Raw genomic sequence first — 14,511 nt, 5'->3', positions numbered from 1 at the left:
GAATCAGGTTATGCTGAAACTAAAACCATCTTTATTCACGAGTCACCTTTATTTATTTTTTAGCTTATCTATTTTATATTTGTTTCACCAGAGACTGCAGTCCTTGCATACATGCTTTAATGTACTCGGTAAATAAATGTGTTTAGCCTAAAAAGAGTTACCAAAAAAAAACCTATCCTGTCTACTGCCAATTATCCTAAAAAAAAAAAAAAAAAGAAGAAGCCAAATAGCCCGATAAAACGTCTGAAGACAAAAGGAAAATTGCACATGTAAAAACAGAAAAAAGAAAACAGAAACAGAAAAATCAGCATCAACAAGGGAATTTTTCTTTTTTTCTTTAATAATACTTTACAGAAATTCATAACTTCACAGAATTGTAAGGGACATACATACACATAAAACCATTCTGTTTAGTAAATGCATTCATTACCCAATATTAATATATTTATTTACCTTCTGATATAATATATTGTATTATTTTTTATTTATCTCTTAATTGTTCCACTTTCTCTTTTAACAAGGACAATATGCTCTTGGCAGGCCATTGGAAATAAGAAACTTGTTCTTAACTGATTTGCCTGGTTAAATACAGGTACATAAATTATAAATAAATATTCATAAATAATTCTCTTTTGAAAATGCAGGCTTTTGCAGCTCATTTATGGTTTTATTTTTAAACTCTCCACTATGAATGCCTCTGAAGTGAGTCAAGATGCCGTCAAAATAGTGATGTCAGTGTCCGTCACTTTTCGCTCCAAACACGAAAACATTTTGATATTGTGAGATTGATAAAGTAGGACATCAGTGTTTGCAATGCACCAAAAGTTAAACATTAAATGAGTGTTTGCATGGCTTGCTTGTAGTAAATGCATGGCTGATAAGCAAACAGTCGGTAACCATAACATCCAGCTCCGTGCAAATAATTAGTTAAAATTTAGCCACTTTTTACTATCTGCAAATCGAATCTTAATTTGCATATAGTAAAAGTTAAAATGAAAGTTAAAATGAACGACGGCACACCTGTATGAAACGCTTCTGGTTTTTATTAATGGTCTGTTGCATATTGTATACTTAACCTGCACTTGATCATTTATAATATGCACTACAAGTACACAACCATTCAAAAAGTCTCACTCTAATATAAGTGCTAAAGAAAAATATTAATTACATTAAAATGATAAAATGTGGAAGATGTGTGTCTGAAGACTTTTTAATAATTCTGTGAGCGTGTGAGGAAACAACTGTACCTCGTGATGTGTCTGGTGCTGAAGACGCATGTCTTCAATCTTGAAGGGCAGAAGCACCAGATGGGTGGAGTTATCCACGTCTACAGCGCTCTCAGGATACAGAATCCGGTGAGTGGTCTAACTGGTCTTAGATCCCACATCCTTCTCAAAACCTTTTGTAGGACCCTTTATGTAAGAGCATGAGATGCATTTTTAACAGTCATCTTTGGTTGTATGCATCGTCGAGATTGCAAAAGAGAAAATAACATACCTTATGACAAAGTCATGGCTGTCTATTAGTTGACCATGATGGGATGTCAGGAGGTTCCCAGAGTTTCCCACCACAGCACAGGTTCTGCAGCGTTCTGGACCAGCATCTGAGTAGTGTTCCTCATCGGGGAAGAGCGAAAACAATGTGTCCACCACATCTGTGTAGTTAGCTTTAGTGGATTCAGACTGTAGACATATGAATGTTAAAACACATGATCGGGTTTAAAGGGCACCTATTATGCCCCTTTTCACAAGATGTAAAATAAGTCTCTGATATCCCCAGAGTGTATGTGAAGTTTTAGCTCAAAATAGCCAACAGATCATTTTTCACAGTATGTTTAAATTGTTACTTTTTGAGGCTCAGAAAAATGCATGTGTATTCCTTTAAATGCAAATGAGCTGCTGCTGCCAGCCCAATTGTTGGCCTGTACTGCCACCATGTGTTCAACAATCAGAACTTCAGCTACTGGGAAATCCTTGTGCTGGAATCTCTGAACTGCTGAAAGAGTTGAGATATTTTATTAAAAATATCGGAGTAGAGATGTCTCTTTAAAATGGGTTGAAGAATAGCTGCCTGCTACTTTTTAGGAGTTTGGGTTTCCTCAGGCCTCTACAGAGCATATGTAGGCTATAGGGCAGTTTATATAATTTATTGAAAATCGTTGGTGGAACATTGTAAGATGCAAATAAAAGCTGAAAAAAAAAAAAAAAAGTTCGTATAGGTTTAAAAAGATAATTTTAAGATAAAAGATATTTAATGTCACAGACTAGTTTCTTTTTAAATGATGAAAGTTGTTGTTCACTTGTGGCATGCAGTTTAAATAAATAATTTATGATAAAGAGATTAATCTTAACCACTTTCACAAGCCTTTAAAATTATTTTAACGCTTTTTAAACTATTGAAATGGACAGTCCCGAGACTTTACTGTTGCCTGGTGTCATTTTATAGAAAACTAGCCTACATAGCCTATAGGCGTCTATGCCTATAGGCTAGTTGCACGTGGCCGCCATGTTGGTTCTCTTACGAGAGGTTCTCTATTATTGCGCAAGTTGCTTACGCTACGGGTAAAGTAATCTTTTCTCGAGATATGAAGTCAGTGCAGCAGCTAGCAGACCTAGAGCGGGCTGTCTAGCGCTCATAGGCTGCCCTGCAGCAACTGCAGCAGCCAACACTGAGCCCCGCGTAGGGTGACCACCTGCTAATAAGCCCAAGGGGGGACAAGGGGTATGTTTCTGAGGGACAATGTGGGACAATGCCTGGCGCGGCGGTGCCCCACTGGCAGACTCACTGATAGTGGTTTACCAATTTCTAGCACATAGGCTACCACCTTAGATGGTATATTAATAATGCCCTATTCTCCTAAACGTGTAATTGCTGATGTATGCTCATGAATAGGCCAACCAATGTGTATTTTTTTTCTAAATAAAGGCTCATAATATTTTGAACATTCAGTGAATTGACAGATGTACTTCCACTTAAGATTTACTATTTAATTTTATTTATTTTTCATTACAATTTATTTACTTGAAATAAATTATAATATAAAATTATAGGATTAACAGGAATTGTAGTTGCTCAACACCACAGGAACAGTAAAAAAAAAAAAAAAGTATTTAAAAAAAAAATACGATTGACATCGTATTCCCCTCCATGTCCGATTGAGAAGGACGTTTTGCAAAGGTCACAAAAAGCCCTCTCGGTATCCCACTCAACACCTTTCAGCCACAAATATTAATTTCCCCATTCTTTCTTGTACCCACACCTTCTCTTTTTAATTGATGATGGCGTTGCCTCTCAGACTCAGTCTCTTTCTCAAATTTTTTGAATTGGAAAGCGCGCATCTAAAAGTTCCTTCCTTCCCAGTGTGTCTGGTATGCGCGTGCGTGCGCTGTCATGACAACAACGAAAAAGTTGACAACAACCTAGTCAGCAGTTCAACTGAGGAGTGGGTGTGGCAACAATAGCGTGCTGAAATGTCAAGTAATGTTCGTTTGTCTGCTTGGGGCTCGGGGATATAGAGCGACCAACTTTTTTTTGAGCAAGCATAGATTATGCGTGACACGGTCTCAATTTGCGGGACGCGTGAATTGGGCTTTAAACGCTGTGCGCGCACGCGCTACGCGGGACGGGTGGTCACCCTAGCCCCGCGTGACGTCGCGCCCTCACGCGTCAGAGCCCGCCAGAATGGGAGTGGCTTAGCGTATATAATGAAGGGCTCGGGGGCTGCTACCCTGATTTTTCATCTCTTCAGCGAAGCTCTACGCATCACTGAATTCTGAGAGAAGCCGCCGCCGTGGAATCAAGCGACTAGCAAGCAGAGGAAAGCGTCTGAAGAAGCCGGTCGTCTTCAGCCATCCGTGCCTGCCGCGCTATCCGGCAACAAGTATCCTTTTCTGCTCTACTGTGTGTGTTTGCCGCTGCGACACACACTTTTTTCTGTCTAAAAGAGCGCAAGCGTTTTTCTAAAAATGCCACGCAGTTCCTGTGGCTCTTGCCGAGCCCCGCTCAGCGCCGGAGACCGCCATGTGATCTGCGCTCTCTGCCTGGGTCGAGAACATGCAGCCCTCGCTCTCTCTTCGGGAGGCTGCACCCACTGCGAAGAGCTTTCAATGTCGACCCTGCGGGCTTGACTTGAAGTGTTCGACGCTGAAGCTGTCACTCCGCCCGTCCCTGCTGGACCGCGCAGGAAGAAGCGCCGCTCCCAGAGACCGCCGGAGTCTGAGGCGGCATTAAAGAGCTCGCCGGAACCCTGCCCTTGAGCCTCTCTCTCTCCTTCTCCGCCCCCCCTTCCGGACGCGCAGCTGCCGGCTTTGGCCCTCACTGCCGCCGCCTCAGGGGACGAAGCGGAAGGAGATGCCGCCGGTGACAGCTGCTCCATCCTGGCCTCAGACAGCGAGGAATGGTCCGGTTCTCACCATTCTGCCTCCTCTTCTGTCCAGGATGCTGGCCGGACGTGGGCCGGCGTGGATGCGGAACTAATGCGCCTCCTTTCTAAGGCCGTTGACCAGCTTGGCCTTGAGTGGTCGCCGCCTAAGGAGCCCGCGCCTAACAGACTCGACGGCTGTTTTCTGCATCGCCACCGCCAAGCGCCCGCATCCAGATCTGCACCCTTCCTGCCGGAGCTCCAAGCGGAGCTCTCTAAATCTCCACTCTCATGTCTCCTCGGCGCTCTCCCAGGTTGACAGCGCCGCCGAGAAGGGGTACATCACTATCCCCCCAGTGGAGGAGGCGGTAGCAGCGCACCTTTGTCCGCCCTCTGCGGGATGGCGCTCAAAGGCTGCCCTCCCGTCCAAAGCCTGCAGCCACCACACCTCCCTGAAGGTTCTCGAGGCGAAGGTAAAGCGACTCAAATTTGGCCTTACTCGTAGCCCAGCCTCCCTCATTGTGATACCATTGATAAAGACATGGGCAACTAGAGTGACTTGAATTTGATCTGAGACTGCTTGTCTTCTTGCCCTTGCCCTTCATCCTCCTTCTCCCTCCTCGGTCTCTTCCTCCATGTCTTTCTGGATCCATTGTTCCAAAACTCAAACTGATTTGGGCCCTTTTATCTTTTTTTTTTTCTTTTCTTTTCTTTTTTATCTATTGAAGGATCTTATTGATGTGTTCAATTTTGACTCTTAGTGTTTCCACCTGGGAAATTGTGTGCTAACTGAGCTGAAGCTGTGCTGACTTGAGTGAATAATATTGAATGCTAGTGCTTTCTAAATGACAACATGGTCTAGGCAATGAGAAATGAAGGGATTTGTGTGTAGAGTTTTGCAGTGACAGTTCAACAAATCTGACTCATGTGTCAAAACAGGGAATAGTGTTTATAGCTTAGTGAAATGGGTGTGCTTTTTGATAAATGGCATTATGGTTTTGAAATTTTAGTTCAAAAGCCTGGTTATAGTGTTTAAGCAATCGAGAAAACCCGTAATATGGGAAAACGTCATTATAGTAGGCCATAGAAACTGAAGAGTAATTTTTTAGTGTGTAACAAAGATAGAAACTGTTAAAGAATTAAAATTAAAGAAATGTTAACGTACCTGATATTTGAAACAAAAAAAAAAAAAAAAAAAAATTAACAATAGCAGTAAACCTGAAGAATGGGTGCCAGATGTGTGAATCCAGTGGTAGATGATCAGGTTAAATAAGGGATGAATCTAAGGAGGAGGGGTTTCTCTTCTACACCTCCTGATCATACAACACTGTTTGAATTCACTTCTCTCTGATATACAATGCAGGAATTTGGGTTGATCCAATTTTGGCATCACTATAGATTAATATTAAAGAGTTCATTTAGGTAACAACAGAGTATTTTACATTTATATGCCACCAAAAGCTTTTTGATTCATACAGGGTTTCCAGAGTCATGTAAAACCTTAAAGCCCGGATTTATAATGGAATTTTTAAATTGTGATTGAACCCCCATTGACTTTCATAGTGGGAAATAAATACTATGGAAGTCAATGGGGTCCATCAACTGTTTGGTTACAGACATTCTTCAGAGTATCTTCTGTGTATTTTTAGGTGAACTATCCCTTTAAGAATCAGGTTATGCTGAAACTAAAACCATCTTTATTCACGAGTCACCTTTATTTATTTTTTAGCTTATCTATTTTATATTTGTTTCACCAGAGACTGCAGTCCTTGCATACATGCTTTAATGTACTCGGTAAATAAATGTGTTTAGCCTAAAAAGAGTTACCAAAAAAAAACCTATCCTGTCTACTGCCAATTATCCTAAAAAAAAAAAAAAAAAAGAAGCAGCCAAATAGCCCGATAAAACGTCTGAAGACAAAAGGAAAATTGCACATGTAAAAACAGAAAAAAGAAAACAGAAACAGAAAAATCAGCATCAACAAGGGAATTTTTCTTTTTTTCTTTAATAATACTTTACAGAAATACATAACTTCACAGAATTGTAAGGGACATACACATAAAACCATTTTGTTTAGTAAATGCATTCATTACCCAATATTAATATATTTATTTACCTTCTGATATAATATATTGTATTATTTTTTATTTATCTCTTAATTGTTCCACTTTCTCTTTTAACAAGGACAATATGCTCTTGGCAGGCCATTGGAAATAAGAAACTTGTTCTAAATTGATTTGCCTGGATAAATACAGGTACATATTAATAAATAAATCTATTTTGAAAATGCAGGCTTTTTGAAAAGATTTAATTAAAAGCCTTAACCAAAGATGTAATACTGAGAAAAAAAATGTCATAATTACCACCCTTTATGCATAGAAATCTTGTTTATCAGCAGAAGCTCATTTATGGTTTTATTTTCAAAGTCTCCAACATGAACGCCTCTGCTGAAGTGAGTCAAGCTGCCATCAAAATAGTGATGCCAGTGTCCGTCACTTTTCGCTCCAAACCCGAAAACATTGACCTGTGTGAGAGATTGATAAAATAGGACATCAGTGTTTGCAATGCACCAAAAGTTAAAAATTAAATTAGTGTTTGCATGGCTTGCTTGTACAGTAAATACATGGCTGATTGGCAAACAGTCGGTAACCGTAACATCCAGCTCCGTGGAAATTCACACCCTTAACACTTGCTTATCTCACTGATGACAATGAAGAGAAAATCAAATGTGGCCTCTTTTTACTATATGCAAATCAAACCTTAATTTGCATATAGTAGAGTTGAAACCAACAACGTTTACGGCACACCTGTGCAAAACGCTCATGGTTTTCATTGACGGTCTGTTGCATATTGCACGCTAAACTTTCACTTGATCATTTATAATATGCACCACAAGTACACAACCATATACAGCAAGGATGCATTCAATTGATTAAAAGTCAGTAAAAACATTTATAATGTTACAAAAATGTAATTTTCACAGAAATGCTGCTCTTTTGGACTTTTAATTCATGAAAGAATCCTGACAAAGTTTCCACAAAAATATAAAAGCTCAGCTGAACTGTTTTCAACATTGATAATATGAAATTTCTTGAGCAGCAAATCAGCATATTAGAATGATTTCTGAAGGATCATGTGACACTGAAGACTGGAGTAATGATACTGATCAATAAATTACATTTTAAAACATTAAAATAGAAAACAATTATTTTAAATTCTATGAATATTTCACATACTGTATTTTTTACCAAATAACTGTAGCCTTGATGAGGTAAAGAGACTTCTTTCTAAAACATGAAAAATCTTAGTTTTAGTACTTCAGGATTATTGGGTCTTTGAATCAGAGCCCTTTATTGTGCACTGTTTACAATGCATGCAAGTGTGTGTCAGCATCTACGTAAAATGGATAATTAAATAATGAATGAATGCCATGAGTGCCATCATGGATTTCAGATTAGCCCGCCTCTAAATGACATGTAAAACCAAAAAGATGTTGGTCCTTTTACATGTCAATCAAATGGTCTCTTGCAAAGTGCACTAGACTAGACCAGCCTTTCTCAAAGTGGGTGCCCCCTGACTGTGTCAGGGGTGCCGCCAAAAAATTACGTAGGCTAAAAAAAAATTACTGACATTTCATATATAAATATATTTGAATTTACATAAATACATTCTTCTTCTTTTTAACCCTTTCGCACGTACGATCAGTCTAGGCTGGTCCCTGGAGCACCGGTGTGATTAGAACGGTCAGTGCATGACGTGATCAACAGCTAAATTCAAATGTGCTCTCGCGCGTTGGCTGGCACTGAGCCAGAGACAGGCGCGCTCAGAGCTGTCATATATCACAACTTTTCAGTGTTTTCATCCACATAATGTTTGTTTTAGGTTTCAGACATAAGTACTAAAAAAACAATACATTTAGAGTTTGTAAAATACACACTGATGTCAAAGGAAGAGGCAATAATAATCCTTTCCATTATAATTAGTTTTATTCATATCAGATACACATTGTGTAAGTGACTTTAAAGTTTACTCTATTCTTCTCCCAGTTCACCTGCCACTTACTTTTATGTATTTCGGGAGAAGTGGATGAATTCACTTCTTGTAAATCCAACAGATCCGATTCTCTGAACTGCGTCTGCGGCACAAACTAAGATGGCGGCGCCCATCGCGCATACAGCTCAGCTAACGCGATCCTTATAAAGGTGTTCAAAAAACAAAACACTTCCACTTGCATATATTTGACAATCGGAATATCAGATATTTCATGCCATATCTAACAAATTTGTGAATATTTTGAATAAAAAAGGAAAAATGACATTAAAGCAGATCATCATTCATTCATCTCTGTTGTTGCTGCAGTGTGTCACGTGACAAGCAATGACGCGTCACCATGGAAACCATAAAGTGACACATTCTAAATAACGGTCACCTTGAAAAACTCAGGCTGGGGGGTCAGCCAGAATATTTTAAATTTAGCCTACGTGTGAAAGGGTTAAACATATGAACGGATTAATACAATTGTAAATTCATTTTAGATAAATATATATATATATATATATATATATATATATATATATATATATATATATATATATATATATATATATATATATATATATAAAATTTGCATTTACATTTCGATTATGCAGTGTTTTTAAATTATATTTTACACTGGGGTGCCTTGAGATTTTATGCACTTTTGAAAGGTGCCCCCCCTGACTGAAAAAAGTTTGAGAAAGGCTGGACTAGACGTCATGCCGATAGTAAAAAGTCTGGCTCTGTGAGACAAACATTGGAGGAATTGAAATAAGAAACAAATCTTTTACCTGATCACAGATGTGCAGGGCGAATATCAATGTAATGAAGCCAGTAGAAGGATATTTGCCATGTTTCTGCAGCCAGCTCTCATAAACGTATTTTATGAATCCAGGATGGATGATCATCACCTTAAAAAAAACAACCAAAATAATCAAGCAATACACTCTTAAAAATAAACATTCTTTATATGCATTGATGGTTCCATAAAGTTGGCACAAAAGTTCCTTTATAGTGGAAAGCTGTTCTTTAGATTTTAAAAATGTGTTTCACACCAAAGGCCCACTCAAACCAAGGACGATAACTATAACGATAAAGATATCGCTCGAAATATAAAAGAATGGCAGACTCCAGACCACAACTATAACCGTACAGAGAAACAATATCGTTGGAATCACTTTCAGGACAATTTTTTCTTGCTGATAACCATAAAAACATCAGAATCCATCCTGCTTTAAAGAGTTCGTGCACTTAAAGCTGCAGGAGACAAAATTACAGCGCATGCTTAATAACTGAAAAATATCGTCTGCTGGTGTGGATGCTATTCCAGGTATCGTAATAGTTTTTATCGTAATCTTTATAGTTATCGTTCTTGGTGTGAACGGGCCTTGAGAAAAAACAAAAACAAATGGCTTTTCTGTGGCATCGCTGTGAAAACCCCCTTTTAGAGCCTTTATTTGTGCACACTTCAGGTGATTCTGACTTAATCATGCATATTTTAATGACATTTGTTCAGAAAAACTATACAGATCAATACGTGAAAATCAAATGTAATATAATGATTGATAGATATGATTCTTACCTTGTCTCTGTCTGCATTTATTGTAGGTCTCACTCTAATATAAGTGCTGAGGAAAACAAAGATTCATTACATTAAGATAATTGCCTTAAAATGTGTTAGATGTGTGTCTGAAGGCTTTTTAATAATTCTGTGAGCGTGTGAGGAAACTACTGTACCTCGTGATGTGTCTGGTGGTGAAGACACTGATGAGCCAGCGCATGTCTTGAATCTTGAAGGGCAGAAGCACCAGATGGGTGGAGTTATCCACGTCTACAGCGCTCTCAGGATACAGAATCCGGTGAGTGGTCTTAGATCCCACATCCTTCTCAAAACCTTTTGTAGGACCCTTATTTATCCTGAGGTAAGAGCATGAAGATGCATTTTTAACAGTCATATTTGGTTGTATGCATCGTCAAGACTTCAAAAGAGAAAAATAACATACCTTATGACAAAGTCATGGCTGTCTATTAGTTGACCATAGTGGGATGTCAGGAGGTTCCCAGAGTTTCCCACCACAGCACAGGTTCTGCAGCGATCTGGACCAGCATCTGAGTAGTGTTCCTCATCGGGGAAGAGAGAAAACAATGTGTCCACCACATTTGTGTAGTTAGCTTTAGTGGATTCAGACTGTAGACCCTATATGAATGTTAAAACACATGATCGGGTTTAAGAGCTTTCAGAATAGGAAGCTTTCACTGGGAAGACTCATTTTAAAAGGGGTCATGACATGGATTTTTTAACAGTGTGTGTGTGTGTGTGTGTGTGTGTGTGTGTGTGTGTGTGTGTGTGTGTGTGTGTGTGTGTGTGTGTGTGTGTGTGTGTGTGTGTGTGTGTGTGTGTGTGTGTGTGTGTGTGTGTGTGTTCCATGAGGTTCACTTACAACACAATTTGTTTTGCACAAAAAAAAAAAACTATATGTGCAAAAACAATTTTGTAATAAAACCCTAACCCTAAGGTTAGGTTAAACCCTAACCCTCAGTCTGAAAAGGCTAATCACTATTAGCCAATGAAACAGTGGATGGGCACTGTTAGGATTGGCCAACATCATTGCATAGGAAACAGCATAGTGTTTAGAAAACCATTATAAAATTACAAAAAAAGTCTTAATATAAAATTGTCATTTACCGACAGAGCATTATGAAATCATTTACCATTTTTAATATGTTACTTTCTACATTAACGAAAGTTGGTGCTCAGATGCAACAACGCTGAAGAAGATGTGCCCTCCTAATTTAGAGATATACAGGCGTTTATAAACTAAACCTTTCTACTTGTCGCAGGAGTTTTCCTCTTTCGTTCTCGTGAATGTTTACATGCCTCCAGACGCGTGTGAGCACAGTGCTGCAACTGCTGGCTGAAAAGCAAAACTCCCCACTGCCAAAATACAGACAGCGCGTTACATGTCCAACCAGAGACAGTAATACACTGGACCACTGTTAAGGCTCCGATAAACTCACAGCGAAGTTCATTTTCGTTCTTCGTTTAGGGATAAAATGAAGTTGGAAATACGTGACCAAACGATACTGTTATTGAACATCTGAAGCCGTCCCCACTGCTGACAGCTGTGTTTAGATGAATAGGCCTAAGTAAATGTACCTAAGTAAACCTACCTATTACATAATCGCCATGGACCAATGGCAGTACGAAGGTGTTTTGCAAGCAAGCTGTTTCGAAATCCCAAAACAAACACCTAGCCAACTTCGTTTCGACCAGATTTTGTTTGAAATTACGTCACATCAGTTTGTATTTTGGTTTTTCAATTTTGCTTGAACTGTATTGGGGCCTTTACACCACAATAAAGGACGCATATCACTCTGTCCCACGTGCAGCTTTGGACCTCTCTGATCACTGTAGTTCATCTTATACCGACCTACAGGCAGAAACTGAAATCAGCTAAACCTGTAATTAGGACTGTGAGCGTCCATGATTTGCACGTGTGTGTCCCCCTACTCACTACTTGGATGGGTTAAATGCAGAGGACAAATTCCGAGTATGGGTTACCATACTTGGCCTTCCTGTCATGAGACTAAATGCATTCCTACCAGGACATTATTATCATTCAGTAATTATAAACCATGGTTTATCAGACCAGAACACTGGAGCACTGTGAAATCTCAAGACTTCCCCATTGGTGGTCCCTATTGTTTACCATATGGAGAGAAAAAAATACTATTGAAGTCAAACCAGAAACTGTTTGGTTACACAAATTCTTCAAAACCTTCTTTTATGTTCAACAGAAGAGAGAAACTCACACTCACAATAATTAATTTCATTTTATGAACGGAATTTTTTTTTGGTAAATGAAATGTTACCCAATTATGCCATTTATTAACCATGATCAAATCAACCCCAGTCTCCCCCACCCTTGGTTTTCAGACACCCAGAAAGAAGTCACGTACCTTCCACCATCGGTGGACGTCTGTCTGTAACACACTGTTTCTCCTGTTCAGTAGAGGTGGAACTGTAGGGTTGAACCGCAAGAAGAACCAGACATCATCGTTCAGATCCGTGACACAAGTATCACAAGCGCACAGACCTCCTTTGGTGGGATCAACTGATGTTTTGAGTAAATTATAAATCATCGCGGTTTGGAAGAACATAAAAAGAAATAAGATGCTAAAAGTGAAGAGCCATGTGATGTACGGATATCTCCATTTAGTGAAGGTAACCATATTTTCAGCTGGTTGAAGAGGGTTTAAAATCCTACAGCTGAGAAGAGAAAAAATACATTAGTGTGCAATTAATTATTAGGCACTCAAAGAATCCTTAAAAAATACTGACAAAATGGCACAATGTAGGCTACTTTATTAAAGTGAAGGAATTTTCCGTATTTATTTTTCACTGTATTTCACTGTATTAAATTTCAATTATTGTATTTTGAATAGCCTACCTGGGAGAAAATCACCAGTAGCTTAGCTATCCTACATTTTCCGGGTTTTTTTTTTTTTACAGCGTGCATTAATAAATGTTACATTTATCATTATCCTCATCTCATATAATTTTCCATCTTCATTGTGTTTGATAGGTCTAAAACCATAAAGGTGACTAACTGGCTACTGGAGAACAAGAAACGCCAGCGGTGGAGAAAAAAATACAATGTTGAGTTCTATATTACGGTATATCCATTAGGAGTGCGGTTTGTCCAGTATTTTGGACCTACACATTCACTGCAATTTAAACCAGCTTTGCAAGCATTTAAATTAGGCAAACAAAGTGCGAAAGATGGCTATGTTAAGCGGAGCTGTGTGCGTGCGCGCAACTGTTACATGATAGCCTACTCAGGGGAAAAGCACAGGCTTGGGAGATAAGATTCTCCGTAGTGTAATCTAATACATATTTCATATTTAACTTTCAAGACATTCATTGATATAATATCGTTTTTCCCAACCCTGTTCCTGCAGATACACAACAGTACACACATTTTGGATGTCCCTCTTATCTGACCTATTTATTTCTGGTCTTGGAGCCTAAACTAATGAGCTGATGAATTGAATCAGGTGTGTTTGATTAGGAAGAGTTTGAAAAAGTGTAGCGTGGGTGTGCCTCCAGGAACAGGGTTGGGAAACACTGATATAATGCAATCCCCAGCCCTTTGCCATACACTTAACCATCAGATAGACAGCACACGCACATCACGGAGATGTCTATTTGATGTGCGTGTTTACATCTGGAAGACGTATTTTTAAGAGTGTTTGCTCATCTGCAATATGTTTATAGGACGTTTCCTGTCAGATGTCAAATAGACGTTTAGAAGATGTCTTTACGATGTAATGATTTAGAATGCATGTTAAACTGACATCTTAAAGATGTCTATCAGATGTTAGTAAACAGCAGATGCTTTCCAGATGAAGTGATCTTTAACAGACATCTTGCAGACGTACGTGTGCTATCTGTGCTATGATAGGCACTAGTTCGAACTAGTGCCTAACATCTATCTATAAATTACAGAAACGTACGTCTGTCTGTTATTCGCATTTATCTCGAACCGGATGTTGACAGGTGTCTTGCTACGGGCATGAGTAAGTGCAGTGCCAAGTTTGACGTATTTTGGATTAGAAATGCAAAAGATATTGTTAAATTATATCGGTAAAAGAAGCACACACTGGCTTTTGCCGCTCTAGCTGCTGGCCACTCCCCCTCTCACACTGCACACTGAGTGAGCACAGCCCAGGACCAGAGACAGCAGAGGAGCTTAAAGGAGAACTCCGGTCAATTTTAACATTGAGCTAATTTTTTTGTACATTTGGAGTGCTGTCAGTACAGAGAACAACGACAAAAATCGGTGTTGCCTACACCGTGTTATCCTCGTTTTAAAATTTGCACCCTGTTGACTTCAATGGGGCAAGTTTTAACCCTGCTTTTAGCCTCTTAACATCCTTGATGTGTCATTACAAGTGCACAGGTCATGTGAGTGAACGCGGGTGAATCTGACTGCAGTAGATGTGAAAGAAATATATAAAAAATGATGTTTATTCAGCCAGCGCACATACCTATATTTACATCCTGTTTTCGGTCGAAGTCCACAGTAATCGATTGTCGAGTTCACGCACGTGAT

The 14,511-nt window shown here is 39.1% G+C and overlaps 1 protein-coding gene and 1 pseudogene across 6 annotated transcripts in view; both read right to left on the bottom strand.

Moving 5' to 3' along the window:
• Window positions 1-400: 400 nt before the first annotated feature.
• LOC311300137 lies at window positions 401-4,375 on the bottom strand (annotated as a pseudogene). The gene is made up of 3 exons: window positions 3,993-4,375; window positions 1,494-1,719; window positions 401-1,412 (listed from the first exon to the last, which is right to left on the bottom strand). The product of its transcript is annotated as an uncharacterized misc_RNA (transcript).
• A 112-nt stretch (window positions 4,376-4,487) lies between these two features.
• Window positions 4,488-14,511, bottom strand: part of st3gal1 (ST3 beta-galactoside alpha-2,3-sialyltransferase 1) — a 33,095-nt gene continuing 23,071 nt past the window's right edge. For 2 of the 5 annotated variants that reach the window (XR_014629124.1, XR_014629125.1), the window contains exons 2-8: window positions 12,356-12,665; window positions 10,399-10,592; window positions 10,133-10,312; window positions 9,978-10,023; window positions 9,187-9,306; window positions 8,423-8,553; window positions 4,488-6,884 (exon numbers count right to left, since the gene is read on the bottom strand). Coding sequence is in view for 3 of the 5 variants with exons in the window: in XM_084422991.1 (XP_084279117.1) it covers window positions 6,720-6,884; window positions 9,187-9,306; window positions 9,978-10,023; window positions 10,133-10,312; window positions 10,399-10,592; window positions 12,356-12,628 (978 nt within the window). In the remaining 2 variants the exon portion in view is untranslated. Of the gene's footprint in view, window positions 6,885-8,422; window positions 8,554-9,186; window positions 9,307-9,977; window positions 10,024-10,132; window positions 10,313-10,398; window positions 10,593-11,107; window positions 11,195-12,355; window positions 12,666-14,511 lie in introns of those variants that run through there. The other 3 variants (XM_084422991.1, XM_084422992.1, XM_084422993.1) reach the window with 2 other exon arrangements.

Source organism: Rutilus rutilus (assembly GCF_951802725.1).
Source record: "Rutilus rutilus genome assembly, chromosome: 11".
Taxonomy (NCBI): Eukaryota; Metazoa; Chordata; class Actinopteri; order Cypriniformes; family Leuciscidae; genus Rutilus; species Rutilus rutilus.
Note: the sequence above shows the minus strand (reverse complement) of the source record. Positions and strands in the feature narration are given on the sequence as shown.